This window comes from Oncorhynchus mykiss, chromosome 25, assembly GCF_013265735.2.
Source record: "Oncorhynchus mykiss isolate Arlee chromosome 25, USDA_OmykA_1.1, whole genome shotgun sequence".
Classification (NCBI taxonomy): Eukaryota; Metazoa; Chordata; class Actinopteri; order Salmoniformes; family Salmonidae; genus Oncorhynchus; species Oncorhynchus mykiss.
In genome coordinates, this window is record NC_048589.1 from 38,630,598 (window position 1) to 38,648,162 (window position 17,565).

Below are 17,565 nucleotides of genomic sequence, written 5' to 3' on the forward strand. Positions count from 1 at the left end.
AGCTCAATTTTAGTCTCATCTGACCAAAGCACCTTCTTCCATATGTTTTGGGGAGTCTCCCACATGCCTTTTAGCAAACACCAAATGTGTTTGCTTATTTTTTTCTTTAACCTTTCTGATCTCCCCATCCCGGATCCGGGTTCGTGAATACAGACTCAAGCTCATTACCATAACGCAACGTTAACTATTCATGAAAATCGCAAATGAAATGAAATAAATATGCTAGCTCTCAAGCTTAGCCTTTTGTTAACAACACTGTCATCTCAGATTTTCAAAATATGCTTCTCAACCATTGCAAAACAAGCATTTGTGTAACAGTATTGATGGCTAACGTAGCATTTAGCATTAGCATTCAGCTGGCAACATTTACACAAAAAAACAGAAAAGCATTCAAAAAAATCATTTACCTTTGAAGAACTTCAGATGTTTTCAATGAGGAGACTCTCAGATAGCAAATGTTCAGTTTTTCCTGAAAGATTATTTGTTTAGGACAAATCGCTCCGTTTTCTGCGTCACGTTTAGCTATGAAAAAACCCCTGTATCCAGGATTGTGTAAATCTATCAGCAAGCTCATTAGCATAACACAACGTTAACTATTTATGAAAATCGCAAATGAAATGAAATAAATATGCCATCTCTCAAGCTTAGCCTTTTGTAAACAACACTGTCATCTCAGATTTTCAAAATATGCTTCTCAACCATAGGAAAACAATCATTTGTGTAAAAGTAGCTAGCTAGAGTTAGCATTTCGCGTTAGCATTTAGCGTTAGCATTAGCGTTAGCATCCAGCACGCAACATTAACAAAAACATAAAAGCCTTCAAATAAAATCATTTACCTTTGAAGAACTTCTGATGTTTTCAATGAGGATACTCTCAGTTAGATAGCAGATGCTCAGTTTTTCCAAAAAGATTCCTTGTGTATTAGAAATAGCTCCGTTTTATACATCACATTTGGCTACCAAAAAAAATCCATAAATTCAGTCCTCAAAACGCAAACTTTTTTCCAAATTAACTCCATAATATCGACTGAAAACATGGCAAACGTTGTTTAGAATCAATCATCAAGGTGTTTTTCACATATCTCTTCATTGATACATCGTTCTTGGACACATGCTTTCTCCCCTGAATCAAATGGTAAAGTAGAAGCAGCTGGCAATTGCGCACCGAATTCGACGCAGGACACCAGGCGGACACTTGGAAAATGTAGTCTCTTATGGTCAATCTTCCAATGATATGCCTACAAATACGTCACAATGCTGCTAAGACCTTGGGCGAACGACAGAAAGTGTAGGCTCATTCGTTGCGCAATCACAGCCATATAAGGAGAGAATGGAAAACAGAGCTTCAGAAATTCTGCTAATTCCTGGGTGATGCATCATCTTGGTTTCGCCTGTAGAATGAGTTCTGGGGCACTTACAGACAAAATCTTTGCAGATTCTGAAACTTCAGAGTGTCCAAAACTGTCAAGAATATGCATAGTCGAGCATCTTTTCGTGACAAAATATCGCGCTTAAAACGGGAACGTTTTTTATCCAAAAATGAAATAGCGCCCCTAATGTCTTTTTTTCTGGCCACTCTTCCGTAAAACCCAGCTCTGTGGAGTATACAGCTTAAAGTGGTCCTATGGACAGATACTCCAATCTCCGCTGTGGAGCTTTGCAGCTCCTTCAGGGTTATCTTTGGTCTCTTTGTTGCCTCTCTGATTAATGCCCTCCTTGACTGGTCCATGAGTTTTGGTGGGTGACCTTCTTGACAGGTTTGTTGTGGTGCCACATTCTTTCCATGTTTTAATACTGGATTTAATGGTGCTCTGTGTGATGTTCAAAGTTTTGGATATTTTTTTTATAACCCAAACCTGATCTGTACTTCTCCACAACTTTGTACCTGACCTGTTTGGAGAGCTCCTTGGTCTTCATGGTGTCGCTTGCTTGGTGGTACCCCTTCTTAATGGTGTTGCAGACTCTGGGGCCTTTCAGAACAGGTGGATATATACTGAGATCATGTGACACTTAGATTGCACACAGATGTAATTTATTTAACAAATTATGTGACTTCTGAAGGTAATTGGTTGCACCAGATCTTATTTAGGTGCTTCATAGCAAAAGGGTTGAAGACATATGCACGCACCACTTTTACGTTTTAAGTGAATTTTTTTTCATTTCACTTCACCAATTTGGACTATTTTGTGTATGTCCATTACATGAAATCCAAATAAAAATCTATTTAAATTACAGGTTGTAATGCAACAAAATAGGAAAAACGCCAAGGGGGATGAATACTTTTTTAAGGCACTGTATAACAAAAATGTGTAAAACAAATATGATAAGCGAACGATTTGTCATGAATGTTAGTGTAAAGACCTGGAGGTAAGAATCACACGGTGTTTTGGGAGATTGTCTGAACTGCGCCTCCGCATCCAACAGCTATAGTCTTCGATTAATATAGCTTCTCTTTAATCTTTTCAAAATATAACTAACACTAAAATAACCAGAGAAGAGGAAGAAAGCATTGGTACAATTAAGATCGGCCATCTTGTATTTGATTGACACTTAGAGCTCTGATCGCAGATGTTTCTATCTTAACATAGTGTTCTCCTTTCTTTACTAAATGTGTATTCTCAATGCTTCAAAGTCTTTCTTCACGTCAGTTAATAGTTATAGATGTGTCTTCATGAAATACACTGATAAACCATGTGATCAGTCTGTACAATATAATTACAAAAACATTTAAACTTAGATGGTATGTACAATAGCTAGTACCTACAAAGTACAACGGCTATAATGTAATAAAATATGTAAACAAATGTGTTTGTTTGACACAGTTTTGACTGTGACAGATATAATTCACACTTTTCACATTAGATTTATTTCTGTATAGACATCTTTAACAGTGTTATAGTACTGCATTCTGTCCTCGATGGGACAGCTCCATAGAAAATAGAACAAGAGGTGATTAACCAACACACAGAGGCCTGCAAAAGACACAACCAGCACGACTGCAAACCAACAGACCTTTTTATCCTTAGGGATACTCATATTTTAATTGTTGACGTTTTTGGGGAGTAAAATTGAAAGAGTTGTGGGGTCTTGATGATGACGAAGTATAAAGTTTGGCCTTTAGAGAGAAAAGGACTGGTCAAGCTAAGTTTATATATTGTACTGTACTGTACAATATACTGTACTGGTATGTATTGTACATTGTACTCTAGTGGTATATTGTACTGTACTGTACAGTTTTGGTAGAATGGGACTACATGCATTACAATCAGTTGCTTTTAACCGAGACAAGAACAAGCAACCACTTCTCGCCAGGACCCCACGTCAGTGTCACTCTGTCCTTCTGTCACACAACGAGAGTAATCATGTTGAGATCAGAGGACAGACAACAGAGCTCTGAGATCTGAAGAGATCCTAAGAGATCTTTCCTCAGCCATTTGAGCTCACTCGGTGTCACTTGATACATAGAGTAGTAGATGTTTTTTGTTGTTGTTGCGTAGACACCACACTTTTATGATCCCGAAACCATACAGACAATAAAAAAATGTACGATATCTTTTAACAGCAGTAGTCCATTTTTTTTTTCATTGACTTTACAGTGATCCTTTTTATCCTGACCCACTCTTGCTAAAGCACTACACGTTGCTTACATGCTGAAGACGGTCAAGATTAACGAACATCTTTCATTTTGTACAGGTTTACAAAAACAAACCAAATTGTATTTTTTTGTTTTAACGCCAAGGATCACATAGTTCTAAAAGTCCCTTAGGATGATGATGCAGTCGCTGTGAAGTAGTTGTACACGAACCCGGCAGAAGAGGAAGGTCTCTAAAGATGCTATTATCCTTCCCTGTATGCTTACAATGGTAAGTCTTCTTCATATTACTACACATAGTCATAGTTCAACCACTCTACACAGCATCAAGTAACGGTTCTAGTTTTAGCATGTTTTGTCATCGCAGCTCCTTAGAAGGTGACTGTTAAATACACTTCTATATTTCTCTATACTTGTCTTTCTCTTCCTCTCTCTTTTCATCTCTCAACGTCCGTCACTCAAACGTAATACTCCTTGTCCTTGTTTTTCTGTTTTCCTTTGACAGCTTTCGAGCTTTGCTGTTTGTCCTTCACGGCGGCTCCGTTGCTCTGCGTTGCCGAGTTGGTGATGTAATTCCTGCTCTCGTCCACCTGGTAGGAACCCTCGTCCCTGTTCCTGTACTTATACATGGCGTACAGGAGGATGACGATGCACAGGGCTGCGGCCGCCACTATCCCCACGACCATCCCGATGGTGCTGCTAGACTGGCGGGACACTTCCGGGGGTCCCGGGACTCTGTTGATGACGGGCTGGGTGGGCAGGGCTGTGGGTACAGTATGGAACATGGGGGAGGTTATTACAGGAGCCCTCTGCTTGGTATTGTCTACCTCATAGGGTAGGGTGGGCAACGGGAGCAACACTACGTCTGGCTGGGGTTTTAGCTCGCGGTTATTCATTTTGCCGGCAGGCAGCTTGGCGGGTGACGTGTTGTGCAGGGCTGCGGTGGAGGTGTAGCGGCTCTGGTCGGGTGCTAGTGGCAGCACGGCGGTAGTGGTAGTCCTACCGCGGTCTGAGGATGGTTTGTTAGGTCTAAAGTCCTTGGTTTCCCACTTGGGCTGGTGAGCTTTGTAGCCACCTTCAAAAGCCGACGTGGACAAGGTCTTATCTGTTACCAAGGAGAAGGTGGCGTAAAGCTCTTCATCATCAGTAGGAGGCAGGTTAGAGTCGAAATCATACCCAGATATCACCAAGCCATCATCATCATCACAATCATCACAATCATCGCTGCCTCGGTCCGACAAGCAAGGTACCCCGGCCTCAGTGGCCTTGGACAGGGACTCTTTGGTGGTTTCAATTATGGTGAGGGGTGGGCAGAGGGTTGGGAGGGGGATGGACGGGGGTAACACTAATTGGTCCTCTAAGAGTACAGGGATGACTAATTCACCTCCTAGACGTAGAGACAGACAAAATACATGTTAGAGAGAAGTAAGGACATCTTGGCAACCACACACATTCATATAGCTATCACATTCACCCAAAACGGAAAAGAGGTAAAATAAAAGCACAACACGATGCTGTACAAAACAAAACATGCACACACACTGTACCTACATAACACAGCTTTAAAATAAGAATAAACATGCCAGAAAACAGAACAAAAGGCAAAGCTAAAAAGGATCAAGAGGCTACGGGAGGTGTGAGGGTGAGCCAGACATTAAGGTTCAATCAACAACTACAAAAGGCTACGGGAGGTGTGAGGGTGAGCCAGACATTAAGGTTCAATCAACAACTACAAAAGGCTACGGGAGGTGTGAGGGTGAGCCAGACATTAAGGTTCAATCAACAACTACAAAAGGCTACGGGAGGTGTGAGGGTGAGCCAGACATTAAGGTTCAATCAACAACTACAAAAGGCTACGGGAGGTGTGAGGGTGAGCCAGACATTAAGGTTCAATCAACAACTACAAAAAGGACTTAAGAAAATATATAACCAATAGAGGCCAGGATAATGTGGATTTTAGTGGATTTTTACCTTTTGAAAAGAAAATATTCTCTCTCATCTGACACTGAAGTCATCACGTAGCTGAAGTGAAATAACTGTATCTCTATTTGAAAACGGAAAACAAGCAGCACAGTGGCTTAAACCTGGATGTATTTATAATTCTACAATATGATATGTGTGACGGACAGAAGTCCTAACTGGCTAGATTACCATACAGTGTCAGTAACCCCCATGGAAGGATCTGGAAAGATCTGGCTCCCCAGTCGACCCCAGCCTCTATCCTTTTGAATGGCTTCCATAATGACAGGATTTCATAGGGCAGATCAATGACGGCTGAATGTTCACTCGCTGATCACCTTTCTGTGCATGTGTCATGTACCCTTGGGTGATTTATGTCCGGTGTCTGTCATTCTGGAGGGGGTGTCTATCATTCTGGAGGTGGTGTCTATCATTCTGGAGGTGGTGTCTGTTTCATTCTGGAGGTGGTGTCTATCACTCTGGAGGTGGTGTCTGTATCATTTTGGAAAGGGTGTCTGCATCATTCTGGAGGGGATGTCTGCATCATTCTGGGGGGTGGGTGTCTGTTTCATTCTGGAGGGGGTGTCTATATCTTTCTGGAAGGGGTGTCTGTATCATTCTGGAGGGAGTGTCTGTGTCATTCTGGAGGTGGTGTCTGTGTCATTCTGGAGGGGGTCTGTATCATTCTGGAGGGAGTCTGTATCATTCTGGAGGGGGTCTGTATCATTCTGGAGGGGGTCTGTTAAATTCTGGAGGGGGTGTCTGTATCATTCTTTAGGTGGTGTCTATCATTCTGGAGGCAGGATCTGTATCATTCTGGAGGGGGTCTGTATCATTCTGGAAGGGGTGTCTGTACCATTCTGGAGGGGATGTCTGTATCATTCTGGAGGGGTTGTCTGTACCATTCTGGAGGGGTTGTCTGTATCATTCTGGAGGGGGTGTCTGTGTCATTCTGGAGGGGGTGTCTATCATTCTGGAGGGGGTGTCTGTGTCATTCTGGAGGGGGTGTCTGTGTCATTCTGGAGGGGGTGTCTGTGTCATTCTGGAGGGGGTGTCTGTGTCATTCTGGAGGGGGTGTCTGTATCATTCTGGAGGGGGTGTCTGTATCATTCTGGAGGGGGTGTCTGTCATTCTGGAGGGGGTGTATGTATCATTCTGGAGGGGGTGTCTGTATAATTATGGAGGGGGTGTATGTATCATTCTGTAGGGGGTGTCTGTATCATTCTGGATGGGGTGTCTGTATCATTCTGGAGGGGTTGTCTGTATCATTCTGGAGGGGGTGTCTGTATCATTCTGGAGGGGGTGTATGTGTCATTCTGGAGGGGGTGTCTGTATCATTCTGGAGGGGGTGTCTGTGTCATTCTGGAGGGGGTGTCTGTGTCATTCTGGAGGGGGTGTCTGTATCATTCTGGAGGGGGTGTCTGTGTCATTCTGGAGGGGGTGATGTAGCGTATCATGATGTAGTGTATCATGAATCACTGGGGGCTTTCATAAGCAAGTTACCCTTGCACAATTCAATTCAAGAGCTTGTTATTCAATTAAATTCATATTTTTCACCCCAGCAAAGGGTGCCTTTAGTGAAAATTATACCAAAATAATTTAGCCTGCACTTTAAATTAAATAAGGTTTCAATAGCACTTTATCGTTTCTGAAAAGTCAACAAATGCCTTGTGAGTATCTACATTGTATAATTAACAAACAACAGGTTATTTCATATGCCCACTAATTAACTGTAAGTAATCAGGGAATGTAAAAAAATAACTATCCGGGCGGATCTCCTTGCACTTTAAAGCGCATTATTCTAACTATAAAGCAAGCCACGCAATACACAATTCTACCAGCAACATTGTTATCCAGCTTCAAACGAAGTATTTCATTAAAAACCTAAGACAACAATGCAAGAGCAATGAAGAGCTTTTGTAGTGATTAGAGCTGCACTGGGAACCAACAGGTTGAAATTAGACTTGCAGATCCACACATGTTGTCAGCACTTGGTTAATTTTAGGGGAGAATGACGATAAATAATGTGCATTAACTGTGTTTGTGTGTGTTTGAGTGTGTGTGTATGTGGAGGCCAACATACTGTATGAAGTAACAAATCCCCATTGTTTTCTAAAGGAGGAAAATACAGTGGTATCCAATCACATGCTGAGTTTGGTGTAGCGTTAAAAGGCGAGTGTAGGTATGGTCTGTTTCTCAAAAGGGAAATGATGAACATTCAGGTTGTCATTGCAGCTGCCAAATCCCACTGCCATCAAGGTATGCGTATACAGTACACTACCAAGGCTTATCACTAAGCATTACAAACGGATGCAAATTTCAAATGATAAAAAAAAAGGAATTTAAATCAAGGCAAACATACAAAAACTAAGAGAACAGTTGGATCTATTACATTAAGATTAGCTACATGTTGTACAAAGCAAACGTAAAAAACAACAACTCTGTTTTAAACATCATAACAGCCCTCGAAAACATTATTCAAGGAAGAAACCACATAGTCTTTGTCAACTTACATCAACAATCACCGCATGATTTTGGCATGGAAAAAAAAAGAGTTTACAAAAGAAAGTTGTGTGAGAATGTTCTTGGCTCAGTATAGTTTTGATCAAAAATAATTCAGCAATTGGACATCTTGTTTATTTTTTTCTTTAGATGTGATGGGAACAACACTTACATCCACACCATATAACATGAAAAATAAACGGCAACATAAATACTATTTTTTTCTTTCGATAAGTAATCCTGTACATCTGTACGTTTTCGCATTGACTTCTCAATAAATATGTACTTTCTGTTCATTTGAAGTTTTTTTTATCAGTTTTGTATTTGTTCCTTCATTTAGAATGGATGGATGACTGTCCACGGGGGAGGGGCCTATGAACATACTACAGAGGAGATGAGGATGATGAGGGTGATAGTGTAAGTCAGTTGCCATGTCCATGTAAAGGCAGTACGAGGAAGTCTGGTGGCGTTAGAGCTTTTGGCTGTAAGGAAGGGATGGGGACATACAACCAGTGAGCTTATGCACACATGCCCATCTACAGAGAATCACAGAACTCTACTAACACTGACAGTCTGACAAACCCTGAACTGCACCTTCTTAGCCATGCAGTTTATTTTTTTTTACGTAATCAATCATTCAATTTAAAAACAAGTTTAATTGTTTTTTCAAAATTGCTCATCAAAAATCTGAAAAACCAAGGACCATTATATGGCACCACTTCACCAAATGTTGTGTCAACTTAAATGGACTGGTTTTAACAAAATGGAGGATAACTTGATGTTTTTGTTGTTAGATTATAAGCAGTGGTCTAAAGCACACAGTCCATTCGCTGAAGTAGTTCCAAATCTCCCAAAATAAGATGAACATTTAAATTATTCTATAAAAAATTATTAAAACATGTGATTCCAAATACTCACATCTGATTCAAAGTGGTCGAAACTAATGTTTACCATAACAAAGTAGCAAAGTAAGCGAAATAATTCCCCTCCCAAAAAATCATATTCATAATAAAAATCTAATTTATTAATTTGAACATCGACACAAAAAAAATGTATAAAATATGATAAACTATCAAAATATAAATGTCCATATAAAATGAGAGAACAAAGCCACTTCAATGTGTACACACTACAACCAGAGGCTATAAAACAGACAGTCGGGAGGAGCAGTCAGGTGACGACATTCCCTCGGTCATTGGCATTGGATGACAAATAGATCTGTTTATGTTAGTCTTAAGACATGGACCCGGCGCGCAGTCTGGGTGTAGGTCAGAGAGAAGAACACACTGGCTGAGAATGGGTTAATTAAGCAATAAGGCCCGAGGAGGTGTGGTATATGGCCAGTATACCACGGCTAAGAGCTGTTCTCAGGCACAACACATCTTAGGCCCTTAGCCGTGGTATATTGCTTTATTGCTATTATAAACTGGTTACTAATGTAATTCGAGCACTAAGAAATAAGTGTTTTGTCAAACCCGTGGTATACGGTCTGATATACCACGGGTGCAAGCCAATCAGCATTCAGGGCTCAAAGCACCCAGTTTATAATATTTTTTGGGTTGTACTGCAAGATGTTGATGCATACTTGGAGTAAGTTGCTTTTAGGGAAAGTCAAAAGAACATACGGCATGCCGGAGTGCAGGGGTGCAGTTCAACCAAGGGCTGTAGCAGTATAAGAATGACATTGACCCATAATGATGTATTCTACAGTAACAGATGGAAAGAGAAGTCATTACTAGGTAGCCTAGTGGTTAGAGCATAGGGCCAGTAACTGAAATGTTGCTGGATCAAATCCATGAATTGACAAGGTTAAAAAAAAGAATCTGTTGTTCTGCCCCTGAACAAGGCAGTTAACCCACAGTTCCCGGGTAGGTGGTCTTTGAAAATAAGAATTTCTTCTTAACGGACTTGCCAAGTTAAATTTAACAAAAATAAACATTCAAGATAAAACTTGATTCCCACAGCCCTTTAGTTTCACAGCTAGACAGCAACAGACAGAGGAATTCCACAAGAAGATATGAATCTCTTTGTTGTATTTTTTCTGAAGTTAAACACAGACTAAATGTATCTGATAAACACTTTAAACTGAGGATCTCACTAACAAGATCAATTTTTTTTGTTATTATCGGTAATTTCACCAGGAGTTTAACTTCATTTTGAGGGTGTTCTGACACATTTCATCATGTCAATGTCACTCAGCTACAAAGGTGTGGACAGCTACGGCGAGATATTATTCTTGTGGATGCAAATCATCGCATCATAAAATTGTGCAATGTCAAATGGAACATTAATATTGGCATGAGGGTAAACAATCCTTCCCTGAGTGAGATAGTAGCTAGCGAATGTCTGAGAAGCACTCGGAAGACAGATACAGGAGCTCTTATCTTGTAAAAACAGACAGCACTGCAGACAGTGGAGGAGGCAGAGGACACTGACAGATTTCACCCATAACCAGAGTGTGAATTACACCATGACATTCAGGGGGGGGGTCTCTATTGAATGCAACTTATTTTCATTGGCCTCTTAAAGACGTTATTTAAACGGTAAACATGTATTACCTTTTGTTGTGGCATGAACACAACCATTCATGTATGATATTTTCATCTGATTGTCAAACAAATATCTTCAAAAAGTAGGCATGTTCATCCACTCCAAAATAATCGCAGCATCCAAACTGCATGTATACTCGTCTCGTTTGATGAATTGAAATAGAACTATATTACAAAACACCAAAAAGTCTAATGACATTCAGCGATTGTCATCGAATAGCCCGACATCAATTGATGTGTCTTGCCAAAAAATTGTACCTTTTTTTTGTTGGCTGAATAGTCGGGACACCTGAAATAGGACTGAAACTGTCCCTGGAAAAACAGAATGGTCACCCTAACACACATGGTGATTTTACTAGATTAGGCTACAATGTGTATTACGATCAACTTGAAATATCTGGTAGCCAGTGATGTAGTGTTATAAATAAATAAGTGGTTGACGGTCGTGGTAAAAAAAGTTTTAAAGACGGGTAAACAGCTTTTCCTTGGTTTTACCCTCCACTAGGCTATTTTAAACACATCAACTTACGCAGAACAGGTAGCTTACATTCAATATAATACATGAGTTGAATCAAAACATGTTTACACCATAAGCCATGAATGAATGACTGGAGTCTTCACAAATCATGTGACCTACAACACTATCTTTCCTTACATTAATGACATTTATGACAGTGTTATTTGTCATTATTAAGCATTTCACATTTTGAATTAAAACATTGAACTTCAACCCTGTATGAATCATGGACCTTGGAGGTTTTGGAAAATGGACTGTAGCCCAAGTGTAAACAGGCCTAGGTAACATTTCATTAGGTTTTGCAGTGAAAACAGTTCTCAAGGGCACAAAAAAAATCTAAAAATATAAACGCGACTTGCAACCATTTTAAAGATTTTGCTGTCAATTTAAATATATTCATTAGGCCCTAATCTATGGATTTCACATGACTGTGCAGGGGCTCAGCTATGGGTGGGCCTGGAAGGGCATAGGTCCACCCACTTGGGAGACAAGCCGATAAAATGCTCCTTAACAGGAATTTAAACAAGTTTGTGCACACGATTTGAGAGAAAAAAAGCTTTTGTGTGTATGGAACATTTCTGAGTTATTTTATTTCAACTCATGAAAAAGGTGACCAGCACTTTACAAGTTATATTTTTGTTTAGTGTAATATAGGCTTATGCCATTGTAAAAATCGAAAGCTTCTAACCGAAAGAGTCAACTATAGTCCTACTGTCATTAACCTATACTTCTTGAATGGATTGGATGCGCACAGGTGTCTAGCTGTAAGCTAGTTGTCTAGTGATATTTTTTGACCATCATCAACTGATCCAAGAAAGAAAACATATATTGATAGAAATTAATGAAGCTCTATAAATGGTTCTACTACTTCTGGTCATGGAGAACACCATTACCCACTGTGCACCTGAAAAACAACCAAATGAGCGCTCTAAACAGCTGACTGACTTAAGCAAACAATGATAAATCATGGGATAAATCTAATGAATTTATAATAAAGGCAATTTTTTTATCAAGGACGCATGGTAAACAAATGTGAAAATGAGGAAGTACAAAGGAACATCTATGCGTAAAGGAGCAGAAGTTGAAATTCAGCATTACTGGATGGACAGCGAAGCGGCATAGAAATATAGAGTTTAAACCATGACAGCGACGTGGGGGTGTTGGTTTCAGTAGAATATTTTATTTTCACATTTACCACTGTAAAACATATTTACCACTGCATTTTAAACAAATAGGAGCATGGGTAAATTAGGATTATTTAGAGACTCCCTAAAGTTGAAGTTTGTTGCATTTAGGGGAACTAACATCTCATTCAGGGGAGCTGAGCCTCCCCCAAATGGCTACCTGTAATTCACACCATGCCCATAACAGTGTGTCTGAAGCTGGTCTTGTATTGCTTTCTTCTCTTGTATAGTGCAGAGAAACGCTATGTTTTGATATTCTACTTGGGAGGAGAACCATATAGAAGAGCATATGTTGCAAGTATTTTGGGGATAAATAAGTATGCTTCCTGATTTATAACAATAAATGATTGTCTGGTCTTCACTGACTGCCATCTGAGAGTTGAGGGTTCACCTCCGTGTCTAACAGATGTAGCACCTCTGCAACCCCCTAGCAGAGCCTGAGGAGTCCTGATCCACCTCTCTAGCACCTCGGTGAGCTAGGCCATGACCAGAGACGTGTATCCTCGGCATCATGTCTTTCACCAGGGATTTACTACCTGTCTGGGAAACACTTTATTTTGGATAGTCCTTCTGTAGATGATCGACAGACTATCAGTAACATTTCAACTCTCTACCAACCCTAACCCTAGCCCTAACCTTAACCCAGACTATCAGTAACATTTCAACTCTCTACCAACCCTAACCCTAGCCCTAACCTTAACCCAGACTATCAGTAACATTTCAACTCTCTACCAACCCTAACCCTAGCCCTAACCTTAACCCAGACTATCAGTAACATTTCAACTCTCTACCAACCCTAACCCTAGCCCTAACCTTAACCCAGACTATCAGTAACATTTCAACTCTCTACCAACCCTAACCCTAACCCTAACCTTAACCCAGACCATCGGTAACATTTCAACTCTCTACCAACCCTAACCCTAGCCCTAACCTTAACCCAGACTATCAGTAACATTTCAACTCTCTACCAACCCTAACCCTAGCCCTAACCTTAACCCAGACTATCAGTAACATTTCAACTCTCTACCAACCCTAACCCTAGCCCTAACCTTAACCCAGACTATCAGTAACATTTCAACTCTCTACCAACCCTAACCCTAACCCTAACCTTAACCCAGACCATCGGTAACATTTCAACTCTCTACCAACCCTAACCCTAGCCCTAACCTTAACCCAGACTATCAGTAACATTTCAACTCTCTACCAACCCTAACCCTAGCCCTAACCTTAACCCAGACTATCAGTAACATTTCAACTATCTACCAACCCTAACCCTAACCTTAACCCAGACTATCAGTAACATTTCAACTCTCTACTAACCCTAACCCTAGCCCTAACCTTAACCCAGACTATCAGTAACATTTCAACTCTCTACCAACCCGAACCCTAACCCTAACCTTAACCCAGACTATCGGTAACATTTCAACTCTCTACCAACCCTAACCCTAGCCCTAACCTTAACCCAGACTATCAGTAACATTTCAACTCTCTACCAACCCTAACCCTAGCCCTAACCTTAACCCAGACTATCAGTAACATTTCAACTCTCTACCAACCCTAACCCTAGCCCTAACCTTAACCCAGACTATCAGTAACATTTCAACTCTCTACCAACCCTAACCCTAGCCCTAACCTTAACCCAGACTATCAGTAACATTTCAACTATCTACCAACCCTAACCCTAGCCCTAACCTTAACCGTTATCCGAACCCTAAATGTAATCCTAGCCCTAACCTTAACCGTTATCCTAACCCTAAATGTAACCCTTTCCCTAACCCTAGCCCTAACCTTAACCGTTATCCGAACCCTAAATGTAACCCTAGCCCTAACCTTAACCGTTATCCGAACCCTAAACGTAACCCTAGCCCTAACCCTAACCCTAACCTTAACCGTTATCCGAACCCTAAATGTAACCCTAGCCCTAACCTTAACCGTTATCCGAACCCTAAATGTAACCCTAGCCCTAACCCTAACCTTAACCTGGGGCTGGCCAGCCATATAGAGGATAATTGAAACAGGCCTTAAGACGCCTGTCACGTCTACTCCAGCTCCTCCTCTCTGGCGCTTGCTGTCACCAGTTTACTCATTATTACACACATCTGTCATCATTGTTACACGCACCTGCGCCTCATGAGACTCACCTGGACTCCATCACCTTCCTGATTACCTCCCCAATATCTGTCACTCCCTTTGGTTCTTTCCTCAGGTGTTGTTGTTTCTGTTTATATTTTTCATGTCTGTACGCTACTCGGGTTTCTTGTTTTGGTCCATGCTCGTTTATTCATTAAATTCACTCCCTGTACTTGCTTTCCGATTATTAACGTACACGTTATCCTGTCGTAACGCGCTAGATCATCTCACTACAAACAGAATACTGAGACAGTGACTGGCTCTGAAGAATCAAAAGGATCATTGTGAGGTTCAAAAATACAAATTCCACTGTATGTTTTACACATTTTTTTCTCTTCAATCTTATACAAAGACTATGCTAATGATGCCTACTTACCTTCGTGCTAATATGCATAATGTATAAGAATTCAGAGGCTATGAAAATCTCATGAAGACTGGTTATTTGAAGTGGATAAGTAGAGGTTTTGATAAAAATGACAGTGGCTTTTAATTGTGATTTAGCCATTAGTTGATTACGTGTAATTACCCTGTTCACAGTGATGATGATGGGTCATTCAGAGAATTTAATCTCCCTGACTGACATGACACTCACAATCTAGAACCAAAAACATAGAACCATAACCCTGTAATGTCACGCCCTGATCTGTTTCACCTGTCCTTGTGATTGTCTCCACCCCCTCCAGGTGTCGCTGATCTTCCCCAGTGTATTTATCCCTGTGTTTCCTGTCTCTCTGGGCCAGTTCGTCTTGTATGTTTCCAAGTCAACCAGCGGTTTTCCCATTCTCCTGCTTTTTGTATTCTCCTTATTCTAGTCCTTCCCCTTAATAAACATTGTAAGACTCCAACCATCTGCCTCCTGTGTCTACATTTGGGTCTCGCCTTGTGCCTTGATATGTAAGAGTGGAAGTGATGTAAATTCAAAAGTTACTCCAATCTCTTCTCCCATTACTAACACCTTCCTAATATTGAGCTTTGCCCTCAATTCGTCAGGGCATGGACTCTACAAGCTGTTGATAGCGTTTAACAGGGATGCTGGTCCATGTTGACTCAATTGCTTCCCACAGTTGTGTCAAGTTGGCTGGAAGTCCTTTGGGTGGTGGACCATTCTTGGTACACACAGGAAACTGAATATGCAAAACCCCGCAATGTTGAAGTTTTTGACCCACCCAAACTGGTGCGCCTCGCACCTACTACGCTACCCCATTCAAAGGCACTTAAATATTTTGTCTTGCCCATTCACCCTCTGAATTGTCTCAAAATATTTATTTAACCTGACTCCTCCCCTTCATCTACACTGATTGAAGTGGATTTAACAAGTGACATCAATAAGGGATCATAACTTTCACCTGGATTCACCTGGTCCAGTGTATGTCATGGAAAGAGCAGATGTTCTTTATGTTTTGAACACTCTGTGTATGTTGTAGCCTGGCTGTGTCTGATAAACTAGGAGGGGTCTGTCGACGAGAGATGGTCTTTAATCTCTGCCACTGTTGACTCCTGTCTTGCTTGTTTGTGAAGTGGACCAAATCTGAACTTGAAATACACACGTGCATCCCTCAAACCTTTGTGCAAATCATACATTGATACCGAAGGGAGGATCGACATTGAGTTATACATTCAATAATGCACCCATATCTCAAGAAAACGGTGTTATATCTTAAGGTAAGATTCAGACAGAGTTTGATTTAAGGCTGTCTAATTAACTTTCTGTCTCTGGTCTTTTCAGAACAATACGGTAACTCATCAACATTCCGTCCCTGGTCTTTTCAGAACACTATGGTAACTCATCAACATTCCGTCCCTGGTCTTTTCAGAACACTATGGTAACTCATCAACATTCCGTTCCTGGTCTTTTCAGAACACTATGGTAACTCATTAACATTCCGTTCCTGGTCTTTTCAGAACACTATGGTAACTCATCAACATTCCGTCCCGTGTCTTTTCAGAACACTACGGTAACTCATCAACATTCCGTCCCTGGTCTTTTCAGAACACTATGGTAACTCATCAACATTCCGTCCCTGGTCTTTTCAGAACACTACGGTAACTCATCAACATTCCGTCCCGTGTCTTTTCAGAACACTACGGTAACTCATCAACATTCCGTCCCGTGTCTTTTCAGAACACTACGGTAACTCATCAACATTCCGTCCCTGGTCTTTTCAGAACACTACGGTAACTCATCAACATTCCGTCCTTGGTCTTTTCAGAACACTACGTTAACTCATCAACATTCCGTCCTTGGTCTTTTCAGAACACTACGGTAACTCATCAACATTCCGTCTCTGGTCTTTTCAGAACACTACGGTAACTCATCAACATTCCGTCCTTGGTCTTTTCAGAACAATACGGTAACTCATCAACATTCCGTCCCTGGTCTTTTCAGAACACTATGGTAACTCATCAACATTCCGTCCCTGGTCTTTTCAGAACACTACGGTAACTCATCAACATTCCGTTCCTGGTCTTTTCAGAACACTACGGTAACTCATCAACATTCCGTCCCTGGTCTTTTCAGAACACGTAACTCATCAACATTCCGTCCCTGGTCTTTTCAGAACACTACGGTAACTCATCAACATTCCGTCTCTGGTCTTTTCAGAACACTATGGTAACTCATCAACATTCCATCCCTGGTCTTTTCAGAACACTACGGTAACTCATCAACATTCTGTCTCTGGTCTTTTCAGAACACTACGGTAACTCATCAACATTCCGTCCCTGGTCTTTTCAGAACACTACGGTAACTCATCAATATTCCGTCAATGGTCTTTTCAGAACACTACGGTAACTCATCAACATTCCGTCTCTGGTCTTTTCAGAACACTACGTTAACTCAACAACATTCTGTCTGTCTTCAAACAAAAAACAAGCTCAGCTCATTTTAAAGCGACACATTTAAAATGTTGAACAATTAAATTCTGTGCTGGCAGCTACATTAACACGGCCAATATTGCTGGCATAGTTTAGAGTTGTGAAAACATTGTTCATTCGAATGCCGGTGACAAATGACTGTTTACTTTAAGAATGATGCCAAGGAATGTCTTAGCCATAAGCAGTGTTATATTCCTTTTCTAAACGCTATCTTTAATTGCTACAGTTTAGCGGCAGGGCGTTGGCATCCTCTGTCCT

General features: G+C 40.9%; 1 protein-coding gene across 3 annotated transcripts in view; it reads right to left on the bottom strand.

Annotated features, from left to right (window-relative positions):
• Positions 1-2,840: 2,840 nt before the first annotated feature.
• LOC110505895 (neurexin-3a-like) overlaps positions 2,841-17,565 on the bottom strand; it is a 614,746-nt gene continuing 600,021 nt past the window's right edge. For all 3 annotated transcript variants that reach the window (XM_036963045.1, XM_036963047.1, XM_036963046.1), the window contains one exon: positions 2,841-4,355. In XM_036963045.1, coding sequence (XP_036818940.1) covers positions 4,051-4,355 — 305 coding nt within the window. In that variant the 3' untranslated portion in view covers positions 2,841-4,050. The remainder of the gene's footprint in view (positions 4,356-17,565) is intronic.